The sequence below is a fragment of the Nomascus leucogenys genome, chromosome 15 (assembly GCF_006542625.1).
Source record: "Nomascus leucogenys isolate Asia chromosome 15, Asia_NLE_v1, whole genome shotgun sequence".
In the NCBI taxonomy this organism is placed as follows: Eukaryota; Metazoa; Chordata; class Mammalia; order Primates; family Hylobatidae; genus Nomascus; species Nomascus leucogenys.
Window position 1 is genome coordinate 11,262,926 of NC_044395.1, and position 24,811 is coordinate 11,287,736.

The following is a 24,811-nucleotide window of genomic DNA, read 5'->3' on the forward strand; positions in this document are numbered from 1 at the left end:
GAGCTCCCTAAAGGAACACAGAAAACCAGGTCAAAGCAGCAGGGGCAGGGCAAGGGCCTCCTGAAGAGGCGCAGATGACAGTTGTGGAGGGGTGCTGCGGAGAGGAGCCCGTTCAGCTGCAGCTCCTAAGGAAGCATCTGCACACGATAGCATGGACAGGAGCACTGCACATTGAAGGAGCAGGGTGCCCTGTCACCCGAGGGTGGACCCCCAGAGGGACCGCATGAGTCCAGGAGAGGACGGCCCCACACACTCCTCAGCAAAGAGCCCCTTGTGCGCTTGGCCTCTGAGAATGAATGATCTGAGCTAAGTGGAGAGTCAGGGATGTTTCTGTAATGCACTTGGGATGAGAGGGTGGAGGGTGAAAGGAGACAAGTGCGAATTAATAAAGGAAGAGGCAGGACAAGGCCAGGAAAAGAGAACATCTCGGAGGATGATGCAAAGAGTCGCTGAGGTCCAACCGCTTCTGCACAGACCCAGTGCAGGTGGAACCATCAGAAAGCAGGCCTGCGTCACGCCCAGCTCCTCCGCTGGCTCTCATATGTGTCATCCGAACCCCTGACTTCTGGCCCACCCCATCCTCCAGCCAAGAGACAGCATCTGCTTCTACCCCATCGCTATGCTGAGTACTCAGGTGGAGGCTAAAGGAGAAGGAATCAGGGGGAAATGATTGCGGAAAGAAGGGGAGAAAGTAAAGCCTGTTAGAAACAGACAGAAAGGGAAACCTAGCCAGGAGAATGGAAATCAGAGAAAGAAGCTAATGGCAGGAGATTAAAGGAAAGGAAAGGGGTGGAGTCAGAGAGCAAAGGGCTGAGAAGAATCCAAGGAAGCACAGGCTGAGACAAAACAAAAGGCTGAGTTAAAGAGCAATAAAAAGAGAAATGACAGATGAGAAGAGGAAGGAGATTAGCAACAAGGACAGGGGCTGGCCTGTCCAAAGGGAGATGTCTGAACTGTTTGACAGGCCTGCAGCCACGTGGGTCCTGTTCCCCTATGGGGGCCTGAATTTGTGCGATCTGTTCAAAAAGGTGCAAGGGAGAGTTGAGTGAAGGATGCTGGGGTCCCCATGACAGCTGGGCTGCGGGTCACTCCCAGGAAGCTCAGCACTCATCCCCCTCCCCTCTTCTGATGCCACAGGCCAGGAAACCTCCTAGAAGGTAAGGGGGTGGCTCAGAGATAGAAGTAGAGTCTGGCTTCTCTCCCACCCCAAGATACCTCAGCCCATAACTCTCTCCACAACTCAGCACAGCCCACCAAATTCTGCCTTGTTTGCGGTGCTGGGCAGGTGGCAGCCAAGGCTTGCAGATCAACAGCACCCAGGACGGACTGGTCACTGGGCAGCAGGATGTTGGCAGCCACAGGACTCGTGAGCACATGCCTGACTTTGAGGAACCACCCAGCGCCAAGGAGGAAAACACACACACAGCCCACACAATTGATCTGCAACCTTGTCCCTGCATTAAAACCACACCTCTCCCCTCCAGCCCATCCCCTGGCCAGAGTACCCTCCTCAACTCTGTCCTTCACAGCCACAGCTACTCCATGCCCATATCTCCTGCTGGAGCAGAACCTAGTGTGTCCAGGGAGGGGGCAAAGACGGCTTTCCCAGGATTCATCAGTTATGTGTGAGGAGGGCAGGCTCAGAGAGGCAAAGAGGATCGTCTGAGGTCAGCCCCTCCACTGTGAAGTCCCCAAAGGGCAGAACACACGGCGGGGGCCAGCTGAGAGCCTCAGACAGCTGCTCTGCAGGGGAAAATGTCCAAATCCCACCGCCCAGTTTGTGTGACTGAGAGGCAGTGGCCTCCGCCAGGCCTGCTTACCCCACAACAGTTTCTATGTATGCAGCAGCTGCCCAGGACACCCCAGGATGACCTAGACCGTGGCCCCATGCCACACCTTCACCACAGCCCAAGCAACAGGAGGTCTTGCAGGAAGGGCATGCTTTTGCAGCTATTAAAGGGGTACCTGGGACAGGAGTCAAATCCCATCACATGGCTTGACTCTTCTATCAGTGGGGGAAGTTTTCTGGCTGCATTTGCCCCGAAATGTTAAAGGAAGAAAACTAAGTTCAGGCCCCAGGCTGCCCCAGCACCAGAATTCTATCAGGCTCTGGAATGGCTACTCCCTCCCTGACTTGTCTCCTCCTTTAGGGTTGATAGACCCTTGTCTAAGAGCCTCGGTGAGGCAGGGGATACGGCTAGCCACGCCTCCTTGGTCCCCTGAATACAATCCTCCCTCCCCAAGGCTGCCCTGTCCTGCTGCAAAAAATAACCGCTGCAGCTGGTTTAGGAGCAAAGGGGCTGCTAAGAAGCCCACAGGAAAGCCCAATCGCACCCCACACCGCTTCCCCCCAACCTCCATCCCCCTCCCCCAATCGCACCCCACACCCCTTCCCCCCAACCTCCATCCCCCTCCCACTTCTCAGGTACCCAACAAGAAGGGAAACAGGAATACTTACATTATACCAACTCTGGCTTTTCTGAAAAGAGAAAATGAAAGAGAAGGTAGAGTTAGTCAGGGGAGAAATGGTGGGAAGGGCCAGGGGGAAGGGCACACAGATAGCGGAGGGTGGGCAGGGAGGAGGGTCCAAATGCAGCTGAATGCTTCCCATGTGGTTGCTCAGGAGGGGTCCTCCTTTCTCAAGGCAGTTCCAGAAAGGAGGCCCGGGAGCAGTCCATGCTGGAAGCCCACCGCGGGCGGGGTGGCAGGCAGCGGCAGCACCAGCTAGAGCTCAACCGGAAGGGAGTCGGAGCCCCATCGCAAGGTTCTGATGGGGTGAGGGGCGCGCGGTGGGCATTCGAGACCCAGTCCCCGAACAGGCCCTGACCAGAAGCAAAATGCTGATGGCGGCCAACGCAGCCTTCTGCTCTAAGACAGCCCCCTGTAAAAGGCAGGGTGGGACACTTTCGAGGTAGAAAGGGGACTACCTGAAACTCCCTCCAACTGCACTCTCAGCAGGCGGGTGAGTAAATCCCTCCTGTGCCAAAAAATGGGCTGTACCTAAACTGTAATGGTCAGGGAGTGCCTGGGGGTTCTGCGTGGGGCAGGAGGTTGAAGCACGTAATCACTAAGGGTCCATTCCAACCCAGTGATGCCATAATTCAGAACAAGCAAAACAGACCCCACCCCAGCCCCAGAACTTAGGTGTTCTCCATTCCCAGACCCAGGAGGAAGAGGACCTGCATGTGTCTCAGGGGAACAGGAGGGATAGCTAAGATCATGCCTTGTCGGTCTTCAAGCCCTATGGCCAGTAGTCCTTCATGTACATCCCACTTGAAAGATAGATGGACACGCAGCTAGACAAGCTTGTGTGCACATATACACACACATACTCATACACATACACACATGCACAAATACACAAGTACACACACATATACACAGACACACACACACCACACACACATGCACACACCGTGCACACACACATGCACACATACACACCACACACATGCACACATGCACACACACACGAGCACACACACATTCACACAGACACACATGCATACATACACACCACACACAACACAAATACACATACACACACACATACATACATACCACCCACACCTGCAGATATGCACAAATACACGTGCACATGCACACACACCAGACATATACACACATACACACAGACACACACATACACACAGAGACATACACATATATACACATACATTCACACACACACACACACACACGCACACACATGCACATGCACACACACATGCCTAAGCTCCATCTCTTGGTGGAGCTTAGATTATTTTCAGTTTTAGGGTTCGCTGGATGGGGGAACTTTGTTCACAGATCAATACCTTAGCTCTACCCAGAAGTCTGGAGCCCCTCCACCTGGTGTTAAAGCGTCCCGACCCAGAAGGGCAGACAAGAGTAGCCATGGTCCTCGAATGTCTGCTGTGTCTAGAGGGAAGGAAAAGACTACGCACCCAAGGGTGGGTGTGTGCCCACGGTGATGACCGCTGGTCATGTGATCTATCTCCTCATTCCATCTGAACTCTGTAAAGACGGTCCACCTTCACCCCCCACAGTGAAACCAGTCCACAGAGGAGCTGGAGGGGGCTGAGGGGCCTCGCGTGGGTGGGGCTGCTTCTGAGCAGCTTTGCCCTCACACATGCCCTCAATGGCCAGGATGTGACCAGAGGTCAATGGTAAGGCTCCCAGTACCCCTCTGCAAGGTGCTCTCCGGGGTCGCTTCCCAACCTGTCACCACGGTCCATCCAGAGGCCACACCCTCCCATCGTAGCCTCATCCCCACCTCCAATTCAGAGGTCTCAGCAGGTAAAGGGCCCAAATCCAAATACTAAAAACTATTTTTTTCCTGAGAAAGGTGCAGCCACATGGGAGTCTGGGCCCTGAAAACTCGCCTCTAGGCATTGCAGCCAAGGCTACCCGCTTCTGGAGGGGGTGGAGGGGGCAAGCAGGCTGTGCCTGGGGTCTGCACCTGGGGATGGCTCACTTCCTGCATCCTCACAAGAAGCCCTGATTCAAAGCCAACAGGGCAAGAGGCTGTGCAGATGTTCATTACAAAAGACACCTCCCAGCAGTAGGAAGGTGCGCTCTGGGAGCTGCCAGCCCCAGCAGCCCCACAGTCTCCTTGTGCCTCCTCAAATGCAACCCAGGTCATGAGATCCCTGCTTCACAATGGAGAAACCATCTCCCAAGCTCCCAGCTCCTCGTCTCAATGCCGTGACCTTCGTGTAAGACGCTGGGAGGAAAGGGGGCAATAGGAACATGGGCTGACAGGGGGACCCCAGATGCCTGTGACTCCTCCTGCACGGGGCTCCCTCCTGCCCCAGGTAGACAGAAGTAGATGGTCCCTTTGCATGGGCTGGCATATCAGTGCCTGTGCCTTCCAAATCTATGTGGAACAAAGTGTGAGGGTCACACACAGCCTCAGGCAGGGAAGCCAGTCCTGTCTTTAACCTGCTCTGTGATGCTCTTGTATCTAATGTTTGCTCTTTTGTAAAGGGTGGATAAGAACATGTATTAAAGAACTGAAAAGAAACGTGAAAGATACCAAGGAGTAGGACTGTGCTGAGGCTCTGCGGTGAACCAGCAATCTCCAGGCAGCTTCTTACCTTCTGCCACTGAGGGGCCACAGGAACAATGGGTCCCCCCTCCAGCCACGTCCAAAGCAGCCCCGGAGCCTGTCCACTGTGGGCAGGGGTCCCTGAACTCTGCCCAGAGGCACAGTCAATCCCCGTGGTTCTGCATTCCCAGAAATGAGTCCCAAAGGCTCTGCCAGACGGGAAGGACCCAGACCCACAGGGGCAGGGAAGTCAGAGGAGCTGCGGGCCTCTGAGGGTAAGAAGGGGCATCCCTCGTCCTCTGGCTTTAGTTTGCTGTAGCACCCCTATCTGGAGGACCAGGCCAGAGGGAAGGAAGGCACAGAACCAGGGAGCAGCGGTAGAGGCTTCTCTGACAGCTTATAAGTACACGGATTTGGCCAAAGAGGAAGAAGGGAGTCAGGACAAAGACACAGCTGTAGGGGACATGCCCATTTCTATCATTTTTTCTAGAAGGTCTGCAGAGCAAGCACTTAAAGGAATACAAGGCCCCTGGAAACAGACCCAGGTTACTGGGAGGTGGTTTCCAGAAACATCTCCCACCGCAAAGTCTGGGAGTCTGGAAGATTAAGGTGCGGGGTGTGCGGGAGGTAGTGGGGCAGGGACTAGGAGAGCTCTACATTTAGTAGGAGTTAGGAATAAAAAACAATTCTTACTTTGATCAGGTTTAGTCTGTCATACTGGAAAGAAAACCACAAAAATTAGATTTGGAAAAAAAAAAAAAGGAGGAAAGTCAAAGGAGGGTCAGTGCCACAGCGCCAGCGCGATGCCCGCACCGCGGTGGGGAGGCGTGCAGCGGGGCAGGAGAAGGCGCGCTTTGCCGCACCTGCTGCATGGCGCCTTCAGGGCAGGTGGGAGAGCGGCAGAACGGCCCCTCCCTCCCTCTGGTGGCCACAGGCTGTCACTACAGAGCGGAAGCTGCGCGGCAGCACAAACTCATTGGGAAGGAAGTGCTGGGGCAGGACTGCACCTAGGAGGGTCGGCCTGGGCAGCACAGTGATGGATCCAGAGGGGTCGGGCCTTAGCGATCACCTGGTGCCATGCCTACATAGTAGCAAGTGAGGAAACTGAGGCCCAGAGAAGGGAAGAAAGACACTGTGCCTGGGACCTGACCCCAGGGAGAAGCAGAGGCACTGGCCAGCTTGCCCAAACAATATAAGGCACGGTGTCCTCTAGGGGTGGCCAGGAGACAGGGAGTGAGGTGGACCAGCTACAACAATATCAGTAAAAATAGCTATGAAATGGCTTGCTGGGAAGACATGCGATTAACCCCAGAAGATGTTCCACGGGGAGGGGCATGTCCCCATCCCGCTACCAGACCCTCCTCTTTTTGCCGCAGCATCTGCTTCAGGCCCTGGCCTTCAAAGAACCTAATTCCCCTACTGGTTCTTGTGTTCCTCTTCTGAAGTCTGTGTGTCCTGCACATGCACGTCCCAGGCCAACGCAGTGGCTCCCAGCTCCACGTGGAATGCTACAGTGTCCCTCCTGGCACAAGCCCGTCCTATTTTAACTTCATTGAAAGGATGGCAGGGCAGGTGTCGATGGCAATGATCAGTGGGAGAATGAGGTGGGGAAGTGGGTAACCAATGTCAGAAAACTCAGAATATGTCTGCCAGGGATGGGCATGGTGTCCACTCAGTCTCTCAGGGGAAAGGAGACCTGCACTCACCCCAGCACCTCCCTCCTCAGTTCCTACAAAAAGGCCCAGTTTGGCTCCTGATTCCTGCTCAGCTCTCAGTCCCTTCCTTATGTCTCCTTTTAGCATCTCCAAAACCCCACTCAGAATTCTACCTGCTCCCTGACGCCTGTCCTGGCTGCCCCACTCAAATGATTTATCCTGTCTCGGAGCTTACAGAACATCCCCAACTACTCAAGAGCCAGGCTTAGGGTGTACAGAATCTGGATGGAAAAGTGTGCAGGAGCAGGGAGCGGGGAGCGGGGAGCCTGATGCCTGTGTGAGGCCATATCCACCCTCTTGCCAGCTGAGCCTCGAGCACCCACTAGTCCCACATCAACCAAGCCAGAGGTGGGGGGCACTCAAGAGGGGCTGCCACAGGGCATTTCAAAACCCCATTCCCAGATATCAGATATGCCTGCACCTGCCGAGCCACTGGAGCCCACAGAGATCTCCTGCTGGCTTCCTCGCTCCAGGTAAAGTTCCTCCTTCCCTGTCCACAGCCAGCAACGGCCATTTAAAATCCTCAGAGCCAAGATGTACGTTTAGTCAAAAGGCCACAGACTACAGGATTAGCCGAGTTGCCCCTTGTCCTTCCCTTAGGAAAAGGAACAGCTGTTCACCCTCCTCCTCCCCAAAGCACTGAGAGACTTGGGACTATTATTAAGTCATCCTCGGCTTCCCCTTCTTCAGGCCGCATCCCACCCCCTTGCCCCATGGGCCTTGTTGTTCCACAACACCTATCGCTCACCCTCCACTTGCTGCATGTTCTCCTATGGCCTCAGAATTCCTGGGCTCCCGGGAAAGACTCTGGCACTGGCCACATCTCTCCAGGGCCTGCCAATGTTTGCCAACCTCCAGGCACGGGCACCCCACCGTCTGGGAGAACAGCTTCCCCCTCTGATCATGATTCAGAATCCTAAGCACACCATGGACCCCAGTCTGGGCAGTGGGTAGAAATGCTAAGGGGTGCTCAGGCTGAGCAGCTCTCGAGTGGGGAGGACCAGAGTATGCAGGCAGAGCTCCTAAGGGCGTGGCTGCTGCACCAAGGAACTCATCGACCTGAACCCCTGCCCCCAGTCAGCACAGCCCTCCTGCCATCCTCACTCACCACTGCTGGGCAATCCAGAATCAACCACCAAAGGGGAGGGGCCTGCAGTATGACCAGATGGGGTCTCCTGCCCCAAAGGAATGAAACTAACGCCAGGCAGGACTCTGTTTCTTGACCGCACCATGTAAGGAGGGAATAAACTCCCAACCAGAGGCAGTGTCCAGGGAGCAGGCAGACATGGGTGCAGGGTGGGGAGTGGGGGAAGGTCTGTTCTCCGACATCAGGTGCAGTGAAACTGGGCCTTCAATGACTTCCAAGCCAGCCTGCCAGGGGACAGTGGGGCTGGCCCTTCTGGGAAAGGGACCAAGCAGGACATAAGGGCCAGAATCGGCAGGGCCAGAGGGAGGGGGTGCTGAGCACTACAGACAGATCGACACTAGAGGGGAGATAAAAGGACAGAGACAAAAGATGGCTTACTTTTGAGAGGCGCTTGTGAGACTAAGACCATGCATGCAAAGAAGGTATTTGGGAAATGGTGGGGAAGAAGAGGAAGAACAAGAAATCAAAAGACAAATTCAAGTGGGAAGCCAGCTCCCATGCCTCCCAGGGGTCCCCAACCCCTTCCCAGGCCCTGGGGGTCCCAGGGTGAAGAGAAGTTTCCTGAAGGAGCCCCTGGGCAAAGACATCTCCTGCTCCCCAAAGGACCGAGGGTGGGGAGGACATCTCTGGGGAACCATAACTAGCCCAGGCCCCCCCCGGGGCCTATTTTAGGCATATCCATGGGCCAAGGGCCCCGGTACTCAGGTGGCAGTGCGGACATCCTTGGGAGGATGGAAAGGCCCTGCCACCCTCCTCTCTGCCAGGTGAGTACCAAGTGGATTAGTGCAAAGGTAAGGCAGGAAGGATGGCCGGGGAGGAGGTTAAAAATAGCATTCTGCAAGGTTCCCTGAGGACTCTCCCTAGCAGTATAATGTCCCAAATAATGTTCCCTTCTACCCCTGCTCCAGGAACCAAATTTGAAAACGGTAGCAGGAATAAGCAGATGACCCCCTAATGATTCCCAGAGCGTCTCCCCTCCAAATCTAAAAAAAAAATATGAGCCTCCCTACCTCGCCCAGCCCGCCAAGAATGCTTAGCGGGGAAGATATTTAACTAGGGTCTCTCCTGCCTGCCCCGCCTCACCTCACTGGATAACGACTATCTCTGGGCCATTAGGGCTGTTCATCACCTGAGGACCATCGCAGATGTTCTCCGGCTCACCACCCCAATATCGCTCCCCGCAGCCCCTGACAAGGAGGTACCGCCTCCAACGGGGTCCCGCTCACCTTGGAATTCTTGCCGCCGCTCCGGCCGGACTGGGAGGAGCAGCTGCGCTGCACGCCCTGCTCCGGTGTGGACGGGGACTTGTCCGAGGAGTGATCTGAGCCCTTCTCCACCATGGTGTCTCTGTCCTGGTTCTGCGGGGTTGGCGAGCGAGACCGCTTCCGGAGGATGGGCGAGCAGGCCGGCGTGCTGCGGTTGGAGTTACTGGCAGTGCTGCGGCGGCAGATGGAGAGAGGGAGCGGGGTGGAAAGAGAAGGAGGAGGAAAGGCAGGCAGTCAGTGATCGAGGCCAAGGACAAGTCCAAAGGAGCCAGCTCAGGGAGCCAGGTGAGGGGCTGGGGAGAAACCGGGAGAGAGGGGCCCAGGCTGCGGCTCGCCGCACCGTAATACTGCCGCTGGCCACGGGAGGGCAGCAGTGCCCATGTGGACACAGACGCACGAGGCTAATGGGCAATCGACATTTAGACACGCATCCGTCCATCTGTCCGTCCAACCCGTTATTGTTTGAGCCCCTATTATACGCCAAAAATTGTCTGGGGCATATAGAATTTAATACCTGAAAGGCTCACTGGAGACCATCCAATATAATCAGCTCATTTTATACATGCTGCAAATGCAAAACTTCTATATTTTGTTCAGACATTTTTGTTCATGAAAATAACAATCACAGTCCTATTTTTCACAGCCTTCACATATGCATTATTTCTTAAAACATTCCACCATGGGAGTAATGGCAAGTACCATAATCCCTATGTTAAAAAATGAAGACCAGTGCCTGGCAGAGGAAAGCTAAATGCCCACTGATCAGAGAAACAAAGTGCGGCTCTTCTGATGTGTAACTCACCCACACCATATTATTTCCTTGTAAGGAAGCCATGTGGGTTCCTGCTTCCTCTGCCCAGGGTAAAGATGCACACAGCCGAAGTTCTCACATTCCATATCCCCATACCCCAACATGTATTCCCAATAAGTACCTTGTACTTCCCACAGGACCAAATCCACTTACACCAAGGCTTATAAGCTACAAATAAAATATTGACTATTTGATATCTCACTTCTGTTTTCAATGGACTAGAAGAAGAGATGAGAGACAGAGGGGAGAGAGAAACTGAATGCAGTTGAACGTTTGCTTTGCTTCCGAGAGTGGAGAAAGGAAAGAGATGGAGAAAGGGAGAGGCTAAGTAGAAAGTGCCAGCAGAAATGGGAAGGAAAGGAAATGTGAGATTGGAAAGCCAAAGAAGCACGGGGCCGGTGGGTGGGTGGGTGTCCTGCCCACCCACTCAGCAGTCTCTCAGGCAGGTCAGGCTTTGGGAACACCATGGACTCCCCCGCAGGCTGCATCCCAGCCTTCCCTCGGGGAGTGGGGTGCAGGGCTGAGGACACTGTCATTTGCATGAAGATGCAGCTGTGACCTCAGATGTCCCATTGGCCCCATTTGCAATGAAAACCATGCCCCTTTCAGCAAAACCTTCCACCTGGGCATCCTTAGCACAGAGAAAGGCAACAAATCCCAAGAGCCTAAACCAGCAAGTGTGGGCAGGAGGGGAGCTGGGGGCAAGCAGTGCGGTAACTTTTGGAAGGAAACTGATAAAGAAAAGAAAAAGGAGACCAGAGAAAAGGAAGATAAATTTGCCCCGACTATGTATGGAGAAAAGCAAGGCTCAATGTTCCACTTCATCCTAAAACAGAATTTGCATTTAAAATCTCATTTCTAATACTAACAATAATTGTTACTGGGGGAAGCCAAAGAGGCTCTTCCCATTTTTGCCCCACCCAATCCTTATCCTTACTCTCTAAACTCGTTTGCTACCATAAACTCTGGAGAAAGGAAGGTACATTCCTTTACTTTGGTTAGAGATGCCAGGCCGTGGGGCTGGTGGCAGGCAGATCCATGAGTGCACAACCCCTGGGGAAGCGTGGAGAGGAGGTGTCAACACACGTCTTTCTGGGGTGAGCCTCCTTGCCCTAGGGCCAAGTCCAGCCATAACCACATATTCCAAGGTTTAAACTGTCTTCTAGGATTATGTTACCAGAATAACGAGGACCTCTAACCTCTAGTCCCAGCTATAATAGTTTGCTCAAAAAAGAACTAGAGAAGTTGGGAGTGGTGGCATGAGCTGTAATCCCAGCTACTTGGGAGGCTGAGGCAGGAGGATCATTTGAGACCACGAGTTTGAGACCAGCCCCGGCAACATGGTGAGATCTTGTCTCAAAAAGAACTAGAAAAAGGATGACAATCAAGTACATGCCTATCTCAGACACAATGGCCCCACAGCCATTGTGTATTTTCCTTAGATAAGGAACATCTTCACAAATTCCAGACCCTGGAATGGAAAGGAGATTCCTTCATCCTTCCCCAAACCCAGAATCCCTGCTAACTGGCTTCAAGCAAGAGGTCGGCAACACACTCTAACCAGGAGGAAAACTGACTCCAACTATCCAAAACCACATGAGTCTCACATGAAATGATCAAAGCGTGAGAACTCCTCACCGCCCAGCAGCCCCACTTTAGCCCACCCTACACACACCATGCAAAGATCTACATACCTAAAATGCTGCCTTCAACACATCAGCCAATAAACAACTTGTACCATCTCTCTGTGCTCTTAAGGCTGTTGATCATCTGTGCTGTTCTTGGAAACTTCTCCCTTATGACACACACCTCTCTTCTACTCCTCTGCCTGTCTCAACTCCTGTCTCAACTCTTGCTACCCAGCCTGAAATTAATCCTTCCCTAAAGGTGAGTCTGTCACCTCCCTGGCCATCTCCAGCTTTCTCTAACTTCAACCAGGCAGAGACTCCTCTACCTGCTTCCGGCCCTGGTCACAGTCGCTAGCCTGACCCAACAACCTGCTGCTAGGTGGATGCTTCCTCCAGACAATGTCTTGTGAGTGCCCCACACTGAACACAGAGCTGGACATCTGCCCTCCCAGACCTCCTCCCACGACTGCCCATTCTCAATGGCAGTTTCATTACCAGGTTTCTCAGGCTGCAGACCCCTCTCTTCCATCTCACTCCACAAAAAAATGAGTCACTGAATTCCACCAGTTCTATTTCTACAAAGCTTTTTACCTCATCCTTCCCTTCCTTCCCCAGGGCCCCGGTTCAGGTTCAAGGAATTCTGCTCACCTTCTTCCAATAAATAGCCGGTTGAGTGGTCTTCTCTGCCTCCTTTTCCTCTTCCTACTCACTCACAGCTGTGTCATTAATCTTTCTAAATACAAGCCCAACATCTCACTGTGCTCTACCAGCTCCCACATTAAAGTCCCAAATCCTCAAAATGGAATCTAAGGTTCTCTGCTAAAAGTAAATGACAACTCTATGCTTTTTCTCTCCTTATATACTCTTAAAGAGCTTGCATATTCCACACCTATACACTTTCCCCCAATTCCCTTAATATACATGCTCTTTCTCCTGACTCCAAACTCCCATATGACTCACTACTTGAGCCTAAAGAGCCCTTGCCCTCCGCATCTTGCTGCTGGAGTCCTGCTCATTCTTTTTCTTTTCCTCCACATCTCCCTGCTGGAGTCCTGCTCATTCTTTTTCTTTTCCTCCACATCTCCCTGCTGGAGTCCTGCTCATTCCTTTTTTTTTTTTTCCTGTTCATTCTTCAAGACCCATCTCAAATCCCACTTGCTCCAAAAAGCTTTTGTAAATCTCCACCTTGGAGCTGACTAAAGCACTGAATGCACATAGCCTGGTATGAAGGACCTACAAACTCCTGGAGGCTCAGCCCTCTGCACACCCCACACGGCCCAGCAGGGCTCTGTAAGTGGCATGTGTTCCACTGAACTGAATCCCATCCTACTGACAGTCTTCACACCCTTGGCTTTACCAATCCCGAATATCAAGATGGCTCCCAAATCTGTACCTTCAACCTGCTAATATTCATGAAAATAGCTAAACATTATTGAGTGTTCATGAGCTCCTGGTACAGCACCGAGTACTTATTAAATATCATTTTGTTTAATCCCCCCAACAAACCCATGAAGTTGCAACAAATAGTATCATTAGTCCCATTTTTCAGGTGATACATTTGGATTCTTGACAGATTAATTCACCCAAAGTCACACAGATGGATGGGAGGCAGGGCAGGATTTCAAACTTTCAAACACAGGCCTATCTGACTGTCAAGCTCATTCTCAGAAGCAGGCATTCAATCGCGTTTGTTTGCCGGGTGGATAGAAAGATAGACAGATGGAAAGACAGTGGGTAGCTGGGTGAGTACAAAGAAAGAAGGAATCAACTTCCTGCCTCCAGGCTTCAATCCATTCTCTCTTTTCCTGTCAAAGTGAACTTTCTAAAAAGAGGATTTAGCATTTTTTTCATCCTTTTCGATGATTAAAGACCCCTATAATTTCCCATCCTCTGTGGAATAAAACCTGAACTCTAGACTATACGTTCCTCAATTATCTCACTCAGCCTACCTCTGAGAACCCCAAAACTGGCTACCTTTCCAGTGCACCTCTGCCCCAGCCATCGGGGTCTACCTGTGCCTCTGTCTCAGCCATCGGGGTCTACCTGCGCCCCTGCCTCAGCCATCGGGGCCTACCTGCACCTCTGCCCCAGCTATCGGGGCCTACCTGCGCCTCTGCCTCAGCCATTGGGGCCTATCTGTGCCTCTGCCCCAGCCATCGGGGTCTACCTGTGCCTCTGCCTCAGCCATTGGGGTCTACCTGCGCCCCTGCCTCAGCCATCGGGGCCTATCTGTGCCTCTGCCCCAGCCATTGGGGTCTGTCTGCAGATCCTTTTGCCATGCACACTCACTCTTCCGTGTCTCAGCAATCTCTCTCTCTCTCTCTCTCTCTCCCTCCCTCCAATCACCTGATGGACATCTACACTTCCAGACTAAGCCCACATATACCCCTTACATGTCTCCACCCGGTGCTCTACCTCCACTCTGATCCTTCTCTAGAAAAGAAGAAATGTTTGCAGTTCTAGTTCTAAGTCAGCAAAGTCAGCACTAAACTTGCTAGAGTCCTGAAACTCTTACCAGGTAACCCGTTATCCCATAGATTTGGATGTCCTGCTGAGCAAATAAAACCAATTCCTGAGTATCTTCTAACACATAACATATATAACATAACATAATGTTTCAAACAAACTTTATAATGTGCCATTCATCTAACCCTGCCATCATTATTAATAACAGGATTGCATTATATTTCAAAATCTTGGGATTTAAGAGCTAAAAATAAAAAAGACCTTACATATGCTGTAGGGATGGAAGGAAGACTGGTGTTAGATGGGCTATGGGACTAAGACTCCCTCCCTTAGGGTTAGTATATTCAGCTCTCAACTTCACATGTAAGAAACCTAAGTCTAGGGGGGTTAAGTACCTAGACAAGGTGATATGACTTTGGATCTGGCTCTTCAGTTCCACAAATATTTCCTGACCACCTGACATATGCGAGGCATTCAAGTTCATTTTGGTGAATGAGAAAGGATCTGTGTGCTTGGGACATTTCTAGTCAGGAAGAGCTAGAGGCCTATTCTTCCCATGTTAATATAATCAATAAGTAGGATGACAGAAGGGAATAAAGGAAAACAAGAAATGCTGCCTTGAGGATGTGGCACTTGAGCTAGATTCAGAAAATGTGTTGGAGTTAGCCAGGTGAAGGGTATGGGGTTCAAGGAGGGCACGGTAGGAGAGAAGAGAATGTTCGGGGTGGCGGAGAGCATGAACAAGGGTGAAAAGGCATAAAATAGCATGGGATATATGGAACATTGACAGAAACCATGAGTCACCAGCTATAACATGCTCAAGCTGATGTTTTAGAGATTCCTGTAATCATCAGCTGTCATTCATAATAGGTCCTCTAAGACCCCCACCAGCCACCTTTAAGCCATGGTAGGGGCCCCAGAGGTCATTCATTCATTTCCCCATCTCCCCTCTTTTTAAGACTGGCAACACAGGCTATTATTGCTCTCCTCCCCTGGTTACCTTGTTAGCAAACAGTGTTCCCTAAAGTCTGATCACAGTATCTCATGCTACCTATGGTTTGATCCTACCTCCTATAGTTAGGTCTAGCTGATGTCCTTGAGAAAAGAGAAGTAGAGAAAGAGGATGAGGACTCTTCAGGCTTTCTTCAGTGACTCTCTGCAGCATCCCTGCCCCCACCCTCACCCCCCCACCCCCCATCTCAGACACGATGGCCGCTACACCACTTTGCTTGGCTTTCTTCCTCATCCTTATCCCTGGTGTGGTCCTGCGGGCACAAGGCAGACCTTGTCAGCAAGCCAGCTCCCTGATCAGCTACACATGCATTTTTCAGAATCCTGAGTAGGGCAGAATAGTTAGTTGGTGTTCCGGTGTTCATCACTTGAGTTAACTTGTTTGCCTTCAGAGAAAATCATTTCTGCCCCAGATATTGCAAAATATGTACCTGTCTCTCTGGCCCCAGGTGCCTCCACCTGCTTGGACTGCAGCTGCTCCTTCCTGCTTCCCTCTGCAGTGCACACCCTGGCTGCCCCAGCCCTGGCACATTCCCAATCAGACTGTCAGCTCCCCTCCCCACACATGGACACTGCAATGAAGTGTTGACTTCATTGTTTCTTCTAAGCCCAGCCCTACAGTGACCTAGATGATCAAATGTATGGCTGTAATCATCTCAGTGCCAGGAGCACTGGTAATGAGAGATACAAACACCTATCTCATAGGACTACTGTGTTAAATGAAATAACCTAAGTAAAATATTTAGCACAGTGCTTGGTACGCTCCATAAATATTTTTGAGCTGCTGTTATTATTAAGAAGGCTCTTGGCTGGGTGCCGTGGCTCACACCTGTAATCCCAGAATTTTGGGAGGCCGAGGCAGGTGGATCACTTGAGATCAGGAGTTTGAGACCAGCCTGACCAACATGGTGAAACCCCATCTCTACTGAAAATACAAAAATTAGCTGGGCGTGGTGGTGCACACCTGTAATCCCAGCTACTCAGGAGGCTGAGGCAAGACAATCAGTTGAACCTAGGAGGTGGAGGTTTCAGGGAGCCGAGATTGTGCTACTGCACTCTAGCCTGGGTGACAGAGCAAGACTCCATCTCAAAAAAAAAAAAAGAAAAGAAAAAAAGAAAGACTCTTGTTCCTCTCTGTAAAATGTGGAGTAAATATCCTTGTCCAGTTTCCTCAGAGGCTTTGATGTTCCCAAGTGTCACTTCCCATAGTAGGAAGCAGGAACACAAAGGATACTTCCTTAACATGCAGAATCCCAGCCTTAACCTGATACCACCCCCCCAATAAATGAAAATTTCCAGTGGATGGCCTTAGGAATCTGCATTTCAAAATAAGTATCACGGTTGATTCTGAAGCACTCTGAAGTTTGAGAACGACTACACTCCCAAGAAACTATCTCTTAAGTATCAAGGAGTGGGTGACATATCTGCCCCAAGTGACAGAGACCTGTTTACAACTCTGGGTATAACAGTGTGCAGTGTCCACCAGGTAGGTGGACCTGCTGGAATAGTAAAATCATTTGAGCTTGTCATAGGAGTTGCTAATGTGGAAGAATCTGACGTGGAGATGATGAGGTGTAGGCAGAACCCGATGGGACATCACCTTTTGATGTAGGAGCCTAACAATTACCATTGGCGCGAAGGCCCACAGCCATATCACAAGCACCTCCTCTGTCCCTGCCATTTGTAGCATGGGGTAAACGCTGATGACTAGCCCCTAATTCCTAAGAGAAGACTATCCTGTTTTCCAGTTACACACGTCCTATCCTCATGCTGATTCCAAAGTTTCATTAATAATCCTTCTCAGTTCTTTATAATGCCACTGCAAATATCCATACGAATTAGACAGCTCCCCTTTGAATTTTCCCATAGCACATGCTCAAGTGGCTGAGAGAGGAGAGCCACAGGTGTATTTGTATAACATTTGCATGAAATTTACATGCTGCCTGCAAATGCCTCCATTTGTAGGTCTGCCCCACTAAACCAGTTCCAAATTCAGAGTCTATGAGGACTCCATGAAGATGGTTATTCTTTCTGTATTATCGCTAGTTACTTGCTAGAGTCTACATTCTGTGCCCATGTATTATCACTAGTCCCTTGCTAGAGTCTACATTCTGTGCCCATGTATTATCGCTAGTCACTTGCTGGAGTCTACATTCTGTGCCCATGTCATGGCAGGTGGGAAGGGCAGACCCAACCAGAACCTTGTAGCGGGGAGTGAATAGCCCAAATCACAAATGCCAGCAGGGCTCCCAATTCCCCTTGGATCCTCCTCCTTAGATAGCAAACTACCAAGTCACTAGTAGTGACCTGGTAAGGCTTGCTTCACTCCTTGTCATAACCCCCTGAAGTTCCTGGTCTCCGCTCCTTTTACTCATGAAAATAAACCCACAGTCCCAAGTTCTCAGGAGATTTGACTGGTTCAGAAAGAGAGCTGAAAGGGCCTTTCAGGTCCAACCCTCTCACTGCTATGAATACAAAAGGTCCAGAGAGATGACACAACTGTCCACCAAGGAGTTAACAGACAGCAGGATGGTTCTTCCCCTTCACAGCTCAGACTCAGGTGCCTAACAGTGCCAATCTCAGTGCCTCCCCTTCCCCACACACATGCTTTTCAGGATGCTGGATGGGGCTGGGGTTCAAAAGCATAAGACCTGCACTGTTCTAAGAGGAGCTCCCTGTGGCCATGCCTGGAACCTGCTCTCTGTGTGCCTATCACTGGCATCTAAACCTGGTGATAACTGCAACCGGGTCCAGTTCCCTTTCTAGGGGAGAAAATCAAGCTGTGATTACCTGTTTGAAAGAAGGAACCAGAACAGCTTTGAGAAGAGATGTATTTTTTTCCCCACAGCATAGAAGTTCTCTTCCCAAACTTACAATAAAGCAGAGTCTCAGCCTGGTCCAGGCGTGCCACACGTTGGCCTAGATTTAGCAGCAGGTTGCATTTCAGCAAGGGACAGAAAGGGAAAGGGCTCCCAAGCTAACGCCTTTCTTCCCTGTCACAGTTCCTACAGATGCCATCTGCAGATCTGACACAGAATGGGCCTTCCCTACCTGCTGCAAGGGCAACATTTTGACAGAAATGAACCTCTTGTCCCCTCTCCTCCATTTGGGAAAATTGCAGAGATTCCTGGAGGCCTTTCCAAATTGGGATCTTGGGTGAAGTATACAAGGTGTTCAGAGACAGGGTCTGCCCGAAATTTGGACCAAAGGTGGAACTGGACTGTTGCCAGGTTCAGACCACTGGTAGAGACACCTTACAAATGGAAGCCTGACAATTCTCCAGGCTCATGAAGCAGCCACTGTGGGCCATCCAAACATTCACTCAGCATCCACACGGCCCATTCCCTACCTCCTTCTGCACTCCGCCCCTCACATGCCCTATCTCCGTAAATACTGTGCAGATAATTCAGGGCACTTCTTATGGGCAACAAGCCCCACTTACTGATTCCTCCTTCCCTGTCTTGTATAGATATTTAAGTTAAAAAAAAAAACCCAAAACTTAAAAAAATTTTTACAAAGAAATTTAAAGGTGGGACAGCCCATCCAAAACATTTGCAGCCAGCTGACTAATTTAATACCTAGACACAGTCTCATTAGGGATCTCCTCAAGCCTGGAAGGAATTACTTGGTGCAAGGGAAAGTCTGAGCAGTGACTTCGGTTGTTGATGAATTTATTAATTGACTAATTAACATAAGGGCAAAGTCCATGGAAAGTTTTTGGCGAAGTAGAGAAAAGTAGCACTTCAGTTACCCTTCCACTGGCGTTCTCAGTCCAGAGAGGTGATAGGAAGAGCTGGACCTGGGCAAAGGTTGTTTGCTTTTCCTGCTCAGGCCAAGGAGAAGAGGTCCTTCATCACCATGGCTGGAGTCTCCATCCATCCCACTCCCCCCTGCTGCCTGGCTTTCCTGCAGCTTCTGTTCAGTCCAGAGTTTGGAATTCAATCCAGGAACAGGCATGACAAACACTATTTTTCATTTCCATGGAGACAAGGCCCTGCAATAGAACCAGGACTCCATGCCTGAAATGACAAAACAGCCTGACCCACTTTTCCCCCTTCCTACAAAAACAAAATAAGTTTGTTTGGGTCCTGCCAGAGCCAAGGAGAAAAAAGCAAGAGTTCCTGTTATCTCAATGGATATTTCAAAGAGGAACAAATTATAACCATCTTTGAAAACACTGATAATGCTACAGAACCAGTGTCAGAAATCAGACATAAATCACTTTACCCAAAGGGCTCATCTGCAGTAAATCCATTCTGCTTCCTCTTCCGAAGCTGCTGGGAGAAGGTTCATCTCCCCTAAGAGAAGGATTTAATGACCAGCTATCCAACTTTTTATAGAATCCAACTGTTTCCTCAACTTGTCTTGCACCATTTCCTCCCTCATTTTATTCTAGCCTCCCTGGACCTTTCTTTTTCTTGAGCAAACCCAGTTCACCTAGGATATTGGCACTTGTTGGTCCCACCGCCTGGAACTCTTACTCTAAAATTTTGAATGCTGGTTCCTTTTCAGCCTTCAGATCAAAGCTCAAATGTCACCTCCTCAGAGCAGACTTTCTTGAAGGGCCACTCCATGTAAAGTGGCCTTCCTAACCCCAGGCAATCATTACCATGTGGCCCTGTTTCTCTTCGCTGCCCTTATAGGAGCGGAAATTGTCTTGTGTTGTTGTTGCTGTTTCATTGCTTACTACCAGGCTGAGCACTCCATGGGGGCTGGGGCCATGTGTATGTGTGCTTCCCCAGTACCTCCAGCAAAATGACTGGCACATACTGGGGTTGCAGATATATAGTCCATGAATTTTAAAAAGTGGGATCTTCTTTCTTTTTTCTTTTTCTTTTTTTTTTTTTTTTTTTTTGCGACAGAGTCTCGCTCTGTCTCCTAGGCTGGAGTGCAGTGGCGCGATCTTGGCTCACTGCAAGCTCCGCCTTCTGAGTTCACACCATTCTCCTGCCTCAGCCTCCAGAGTAGCTGGGACTACAGGCGCCTGCCACCATGCCCGGCTAATTTTTTGTATTTTTAGTAGAGACGGGGTTTCACCATGTTAGCCAGGATGGTCTTGGATCTCCTGACCTTGTGATCTGCCTGCCTCGTCCTCCCAAAGTGCTGGGATTACAGGCGTGAGCCACCGTGCCCGGCCAAAAAGTAGGATCTTCTTAAAGCCATACATTCCATTGTTCAGCCACTCTGATAGACATGTCTTTATAAAGCTGGCCCCAAATCTGCCTTTTTAAAAAGGCCAGCCTTTTAGTCCTTTTTCTGGCTCTTGGGTCCATGAAAACTAAAATATGACATCACTTCCAGACTCTCTGCTAGCCTTGTCACTCTGTCTAGACATCAGGGTACCTGATTTAAAATCCTGAGCTGATTGGTGTCCTTGAGAAAATCACTTTTTCTTTCTGTGCACCTGTGTTTGTAGTCTGTTGCATGATCACAACCTATTTTCCTGGAGTAAGAATCCTTTAAAGAATAAACCTAATTAGACCATGCATCCCAAAAGTAAAGAGCTTCCTATAATTGCTCATGGAGTGAAACAGGATTAGCAGTGGAATGTGAATTCCCAGTTAAGAAACTGAATCCTGTTCCTAAATTCAGTCCTTTCCACATGGCAAAGACACGGGATGAGAGTACAGATTGTGGCTAGGCATATATTCAGCTAGTTCCTACATCCACAGCGCTGGGACAATAAAGACTTAAGATAAAGCAGAAGATACTAAAATCAAACATAAGAACTTACTGGTGTTGTACAGTTTCCTTTTCCTGAGATTGTTCAAAACAGAACAAATGCCTAACATTTAGGGGACAGTCCTGCTGGGTTCACAGGCTGGGTGTTGGCTGAGCTGATCTACAATAGTCTGTAGTTTGGAAGGAGCCCATAGTGGTCATGTAATCCATCCTCCCACTAGGTGCAGGGCTCCCTCTGCAATGGCCCTGACAACAGCCACCAGGCCTCTGCTTCAGATCTCCACTGACAGAGCTCCCACTGGCCAGCTGCTTACATGTTGGGGCAGCTCTAATGGCACTCTTATGTGCCACAGTCCTCATTCCTCCATGACTCTCAGCGATCATTATCTGTCCAAATCTCTTTGATTTTAATAGTCTTTAGAAATTAACCTAACCTTGCTTGACTCAATGTCATTAAGCGAGAATTTTGGAGCACCTCTAACTTTGTATTACATATTCATCCTGAGGGCCCAATAGGACAGCAACAGTATCACAGTTGTTTGTATCCACATGATATTAAATGTGATATTGGGCACACAGTAAGAATTTAATACTTTCAAAATTGCTTCTATGGCAAGTTGCAGTGGCTCATGCCTGTAATCCCAGCAATTTGGGAGGCCGAGGTGGGAGGATTGCTTGAGGCCAGGACTTTAAGGCCAGCCTGGGCAACAAAGCAAGACCTCATCTCTAAAAAAAAAAAAAAAAAAAAGAATTAGCCAGGCGTGGTGGCAGATGCCTGTAGTCCCAGCTATTCAGAGGTTGGGGCAGGAAGATCACCTGATCCCAGGAATTCAAGGTTGCAGTGAGCTATGGTCACACCACTACACTTCAGCCTAGTCAACAGAGACCCTTTCTCAAAATAAAATAAAACATGAAATTACATTAATAAAAGTATAAAATAAACTTGCCTCTAACAATCTCAGTCAACTCTTAAGTACAATCCCACCCAAAGTATTTCAGAAGCCCAAACATTCAAGGGAATAGAAACTTGTGAAAGCAGAAAGGTGCTAAACTCTCCCAGGAAGCCCCTTCCTCAAGAGATTTCCAATCCACTGGGAGGCCAAGACCACTGGAACGAGGCAAGGAGTTCAACTGAATAGAACTTCCAGCTTCTCCTGTGTTTGCCCTCATCAAGGGCCCCTCCCCCATCCTCAGCAAGAGAAATGCTGCTACTAAAACCAAAAGGAATTCCTGCAGGATCCATCCAGCCACCCATCAAACAGTTGGTGAGGACCATGTTCTATGCCCATGCCAGGTAAAGGTTTAGGCATTGGGGATACTGTCCCTGACTCTAAGAAACTCACAGTCTGATGGAAGAGACAGACATGTAAAGAACTAACACTGTGCAGTATCTCCCATCACCACTCGTCAAGGGAGACAGGCCAGGAAACTGAGGAATGGCCCCCAGGAGTTAGGTGGCCTTCCTGACTCAGGTCTTCCTCATGTCTGATCTGGGGACAAATCACTCCTCTCTGAGCTTCCGCTTTTATTATGCAAGAACAAGAATGGATGCTGCCTAACCCCCACAAGGACATGGAGGAGGATTACAAAGAACATATAGAGAATATACTGTGAAGAACTGAGAGCAGTAGCATCTCTGAGACAGAAGGACTCAGATCTAAATTAGGCAAAGCATCCAGAAACAAAATCCAGGCAGTCTGGGCCCACAGTTAACTCAGCATCACCAGCCTTTTCTCTGGCCAGGGCCACATCACCTCAGCGCCAGAGGTTGCTATGGTATTGTCAGCTCAATGTTCCTCGAGAGGCAGTCAGACTAAGGCTGTGCAGGTGGGGGAGAAGTTGTGACATGCCACATGCCCTGCCCCTTATATCACTCCTCCCCTGACCTCACTGGCCTACCAGGATGGCTAATCTCTGCCTGACCACTGGGATTCAAACCTGGTTCTGGTTTATTTTTCTGCTATAACTCAAACCGAAGCATACCAAAGAATGACCACATGTTAAAGTCAGAAATTTTAGAATAGAGAAAACTGTAAGAGGTCGGTCCTGCTGCTGGCTTCAAGCAGATGCCCGTCAACCAAGAGAGGCTTTAGTCTAATTTAAAATACATTCAGGGTACGAAATCCCAGGGCTTTCCCTTGCCACCCTTCTCATTGTCTCCTGCTATCATCAGGAAGTTATTTATGATTTTAAAAAGAAAAAGCCCAGCCTGGGCAATATAGGAAGAGCTGGTCTCTACTGTACTTTTAAGAAAACTAAAAAATGTTCTTAAAATTAGCCAGGTGTGGTGGCTCACGCCTGTAATCCCAGCTACTTGGGAGGCTGAGGTGGGAGGATTGCTTGAGCCCTGGAGACAGAGGTTGCAGTGAGCCGACATCATGCCATTGCGCTCCAGCATGAGTGACAGAGTGAGGCCTTGCCTCAAAAAAAAAAAAAAAAAAAAAAAAAGAAAAAACCCTCTGTTCTATTGCACTTAATCCCATTTTCTTTTATTCCAGCTATCCTAGACTGCAGGTCAGTTCATCAGTTATAACCCTTCCCCTGTTTCTATCCTCCTTTCTTTGGGTGAAACAATTCTACTTCCTCAAACCTATTCTCCGAAGTTAAAAATCACTTCTCCTACAACATCCCCACCCAATCTTTACCTCTCAAGGGCCAGTCACTAATTGATGTATAACTCATTGCACCTTGGGACAGCTCTGATAGTTTTTATTTTAAGCTCAAACTGTTTCCTGTGGCTTGCTACCAAAGGTCCCATCCTACTCCCTTGTGAGCCATAGAACAAATCTAATTTCTCCTCCACATGACATTTTCACGTGGCTCTCATGCCTTCTCGGGACCTGCTGGACTGTCACATTAACATGGCGATGGCTCCCTTAGCCAGTGATTGGGCTCCGTCTCCTCTGAATGGAGTCCGGGTGATCTCAACTTTCTTAACTATGAAGCCCAGATGCCCAGACATAGTTGTAATACTGCAGAGAAGTGGCCTGAGCAGCTCAGAATAGAGCAGAATCATCACTTCACCTGCTTTGGGAATGATAATGCAAACATATGTTTTCAGTCATTTTCTGAATCAAAAGTATAAAGAAATTGCTCACTGTTCCTTTATGAGTCTCTGGGCATAGTGCTTCAATCTTATCCTGTAGGCTAAGTGGGGTGCATATCCCTCCAAGAAGCAAACACCCCCACCACTTCCCCCAATTAGACAAATCCAAGTTTCGGCAGAAGGATGAACAATTTTACCCCAACTCAGGTTACACTATAATTCTGAGTGTTTATATGAGGATCTCTAGGCCAGATGCAAAACCAGAGACCTTAAGAGTCTCTTATCTGGAAACAAGAATAGTGTTTGCATTTTTAAGCGGCTGAAAAACATCTGGAGAATATTTTGTGACATGTGAAAATGATAGGAAATCCACATTTCAGAGTCCATAAATAAAGTTTTATTGGGAACACAGCCATGCTCGTTCGTTCATAAATTGTCCACGACTGTTTCTACTGTGCAAAGCAGAATTGAGTAGCTGAGACAGCCCGGCCCACAAGGCCCCCAGTATTGACTATCTGGCTTTGTACCAAAACAGTCTGCTGGCCTCTGGTATAAACAGAAAAGACCTTGAAAAGGTCAAGGGGAGGGTGCCTGCATCTCAACCATTGGGAAAAAAGGGCTGCAGGCTTGCTCCTGTCAGCAGAAGAAATTTGTAGGGCCAGAAAAGAAAGAAGCAGGGAGGGGGCGTGGGAGGTGTTTAGTTTTAGGCTTTTAAAAAAATTATTATTAAATAGAGGCAGGGTCTCGCTATGTTGCCCAGGCTGGTCTTGAACTCCTAGGCTCAAGCGATCCTCCCACCTCAGCTCCCAAAGTGCTGGGATTACAGGCATGAGCTAGCACACCCAGCCAGGAGTTTTTCTTCTAGGTGATGACAGCTTTTATTCCTTCATTCTTTCCATAAGTGATTGTTTTGCAGTTGCTTAAATGCCTACAGAGGTAACTGGACTAGCTGATTCTCCACTCCCCACCCACCCCCAATCCTCACTGGGCACT

The 24,811-nt window shown here is 49.7% G+C and overlaps 1 protein-coding gene across 21 annotated transcripts in view; it reads right to left on the reverse strand.

Annotated features, from left to right (window-relative positions):
• The window catches only part of GRAMD1B (GRAM domain containing 1B), a 274,683-nt gene that overhangs the window by 41,296 nt on the left and 208,576 nt on the right, over positions 1 to 24,811 (reverse strand). For 10 of the 21 annotated variants that reach the window (XM_030829754.1, XM_030829753.1, XM_030829748.1 and 7 more), the window contains 2 exons: positions 9,136 to 9,346; positions 2,459 to 2,479 (listed from right to left, as the gene is read on the reverse strand). In XM_030829754.1, the coding sequence (XP_030685614.1) occupies positions 2,459 to 2,479; positions 9,136 to 9,346 (232 nt within the window). Of the gene's footprint in view, positions 1 to 2,458; positions 2,480 to 5,740; positions 5,765 to 8,287; positions 8,309 to 9,135; positions 9,347 to 12,261; positions 15,239 to 18,841; positions 19,940 to 24,811 lie in introns of those variants that run through there. The other 11 variants (XM_030829751.1, XM_030829746.1, XM_030829744.1 and 8 more) reach the window with 4 other exon arrangements.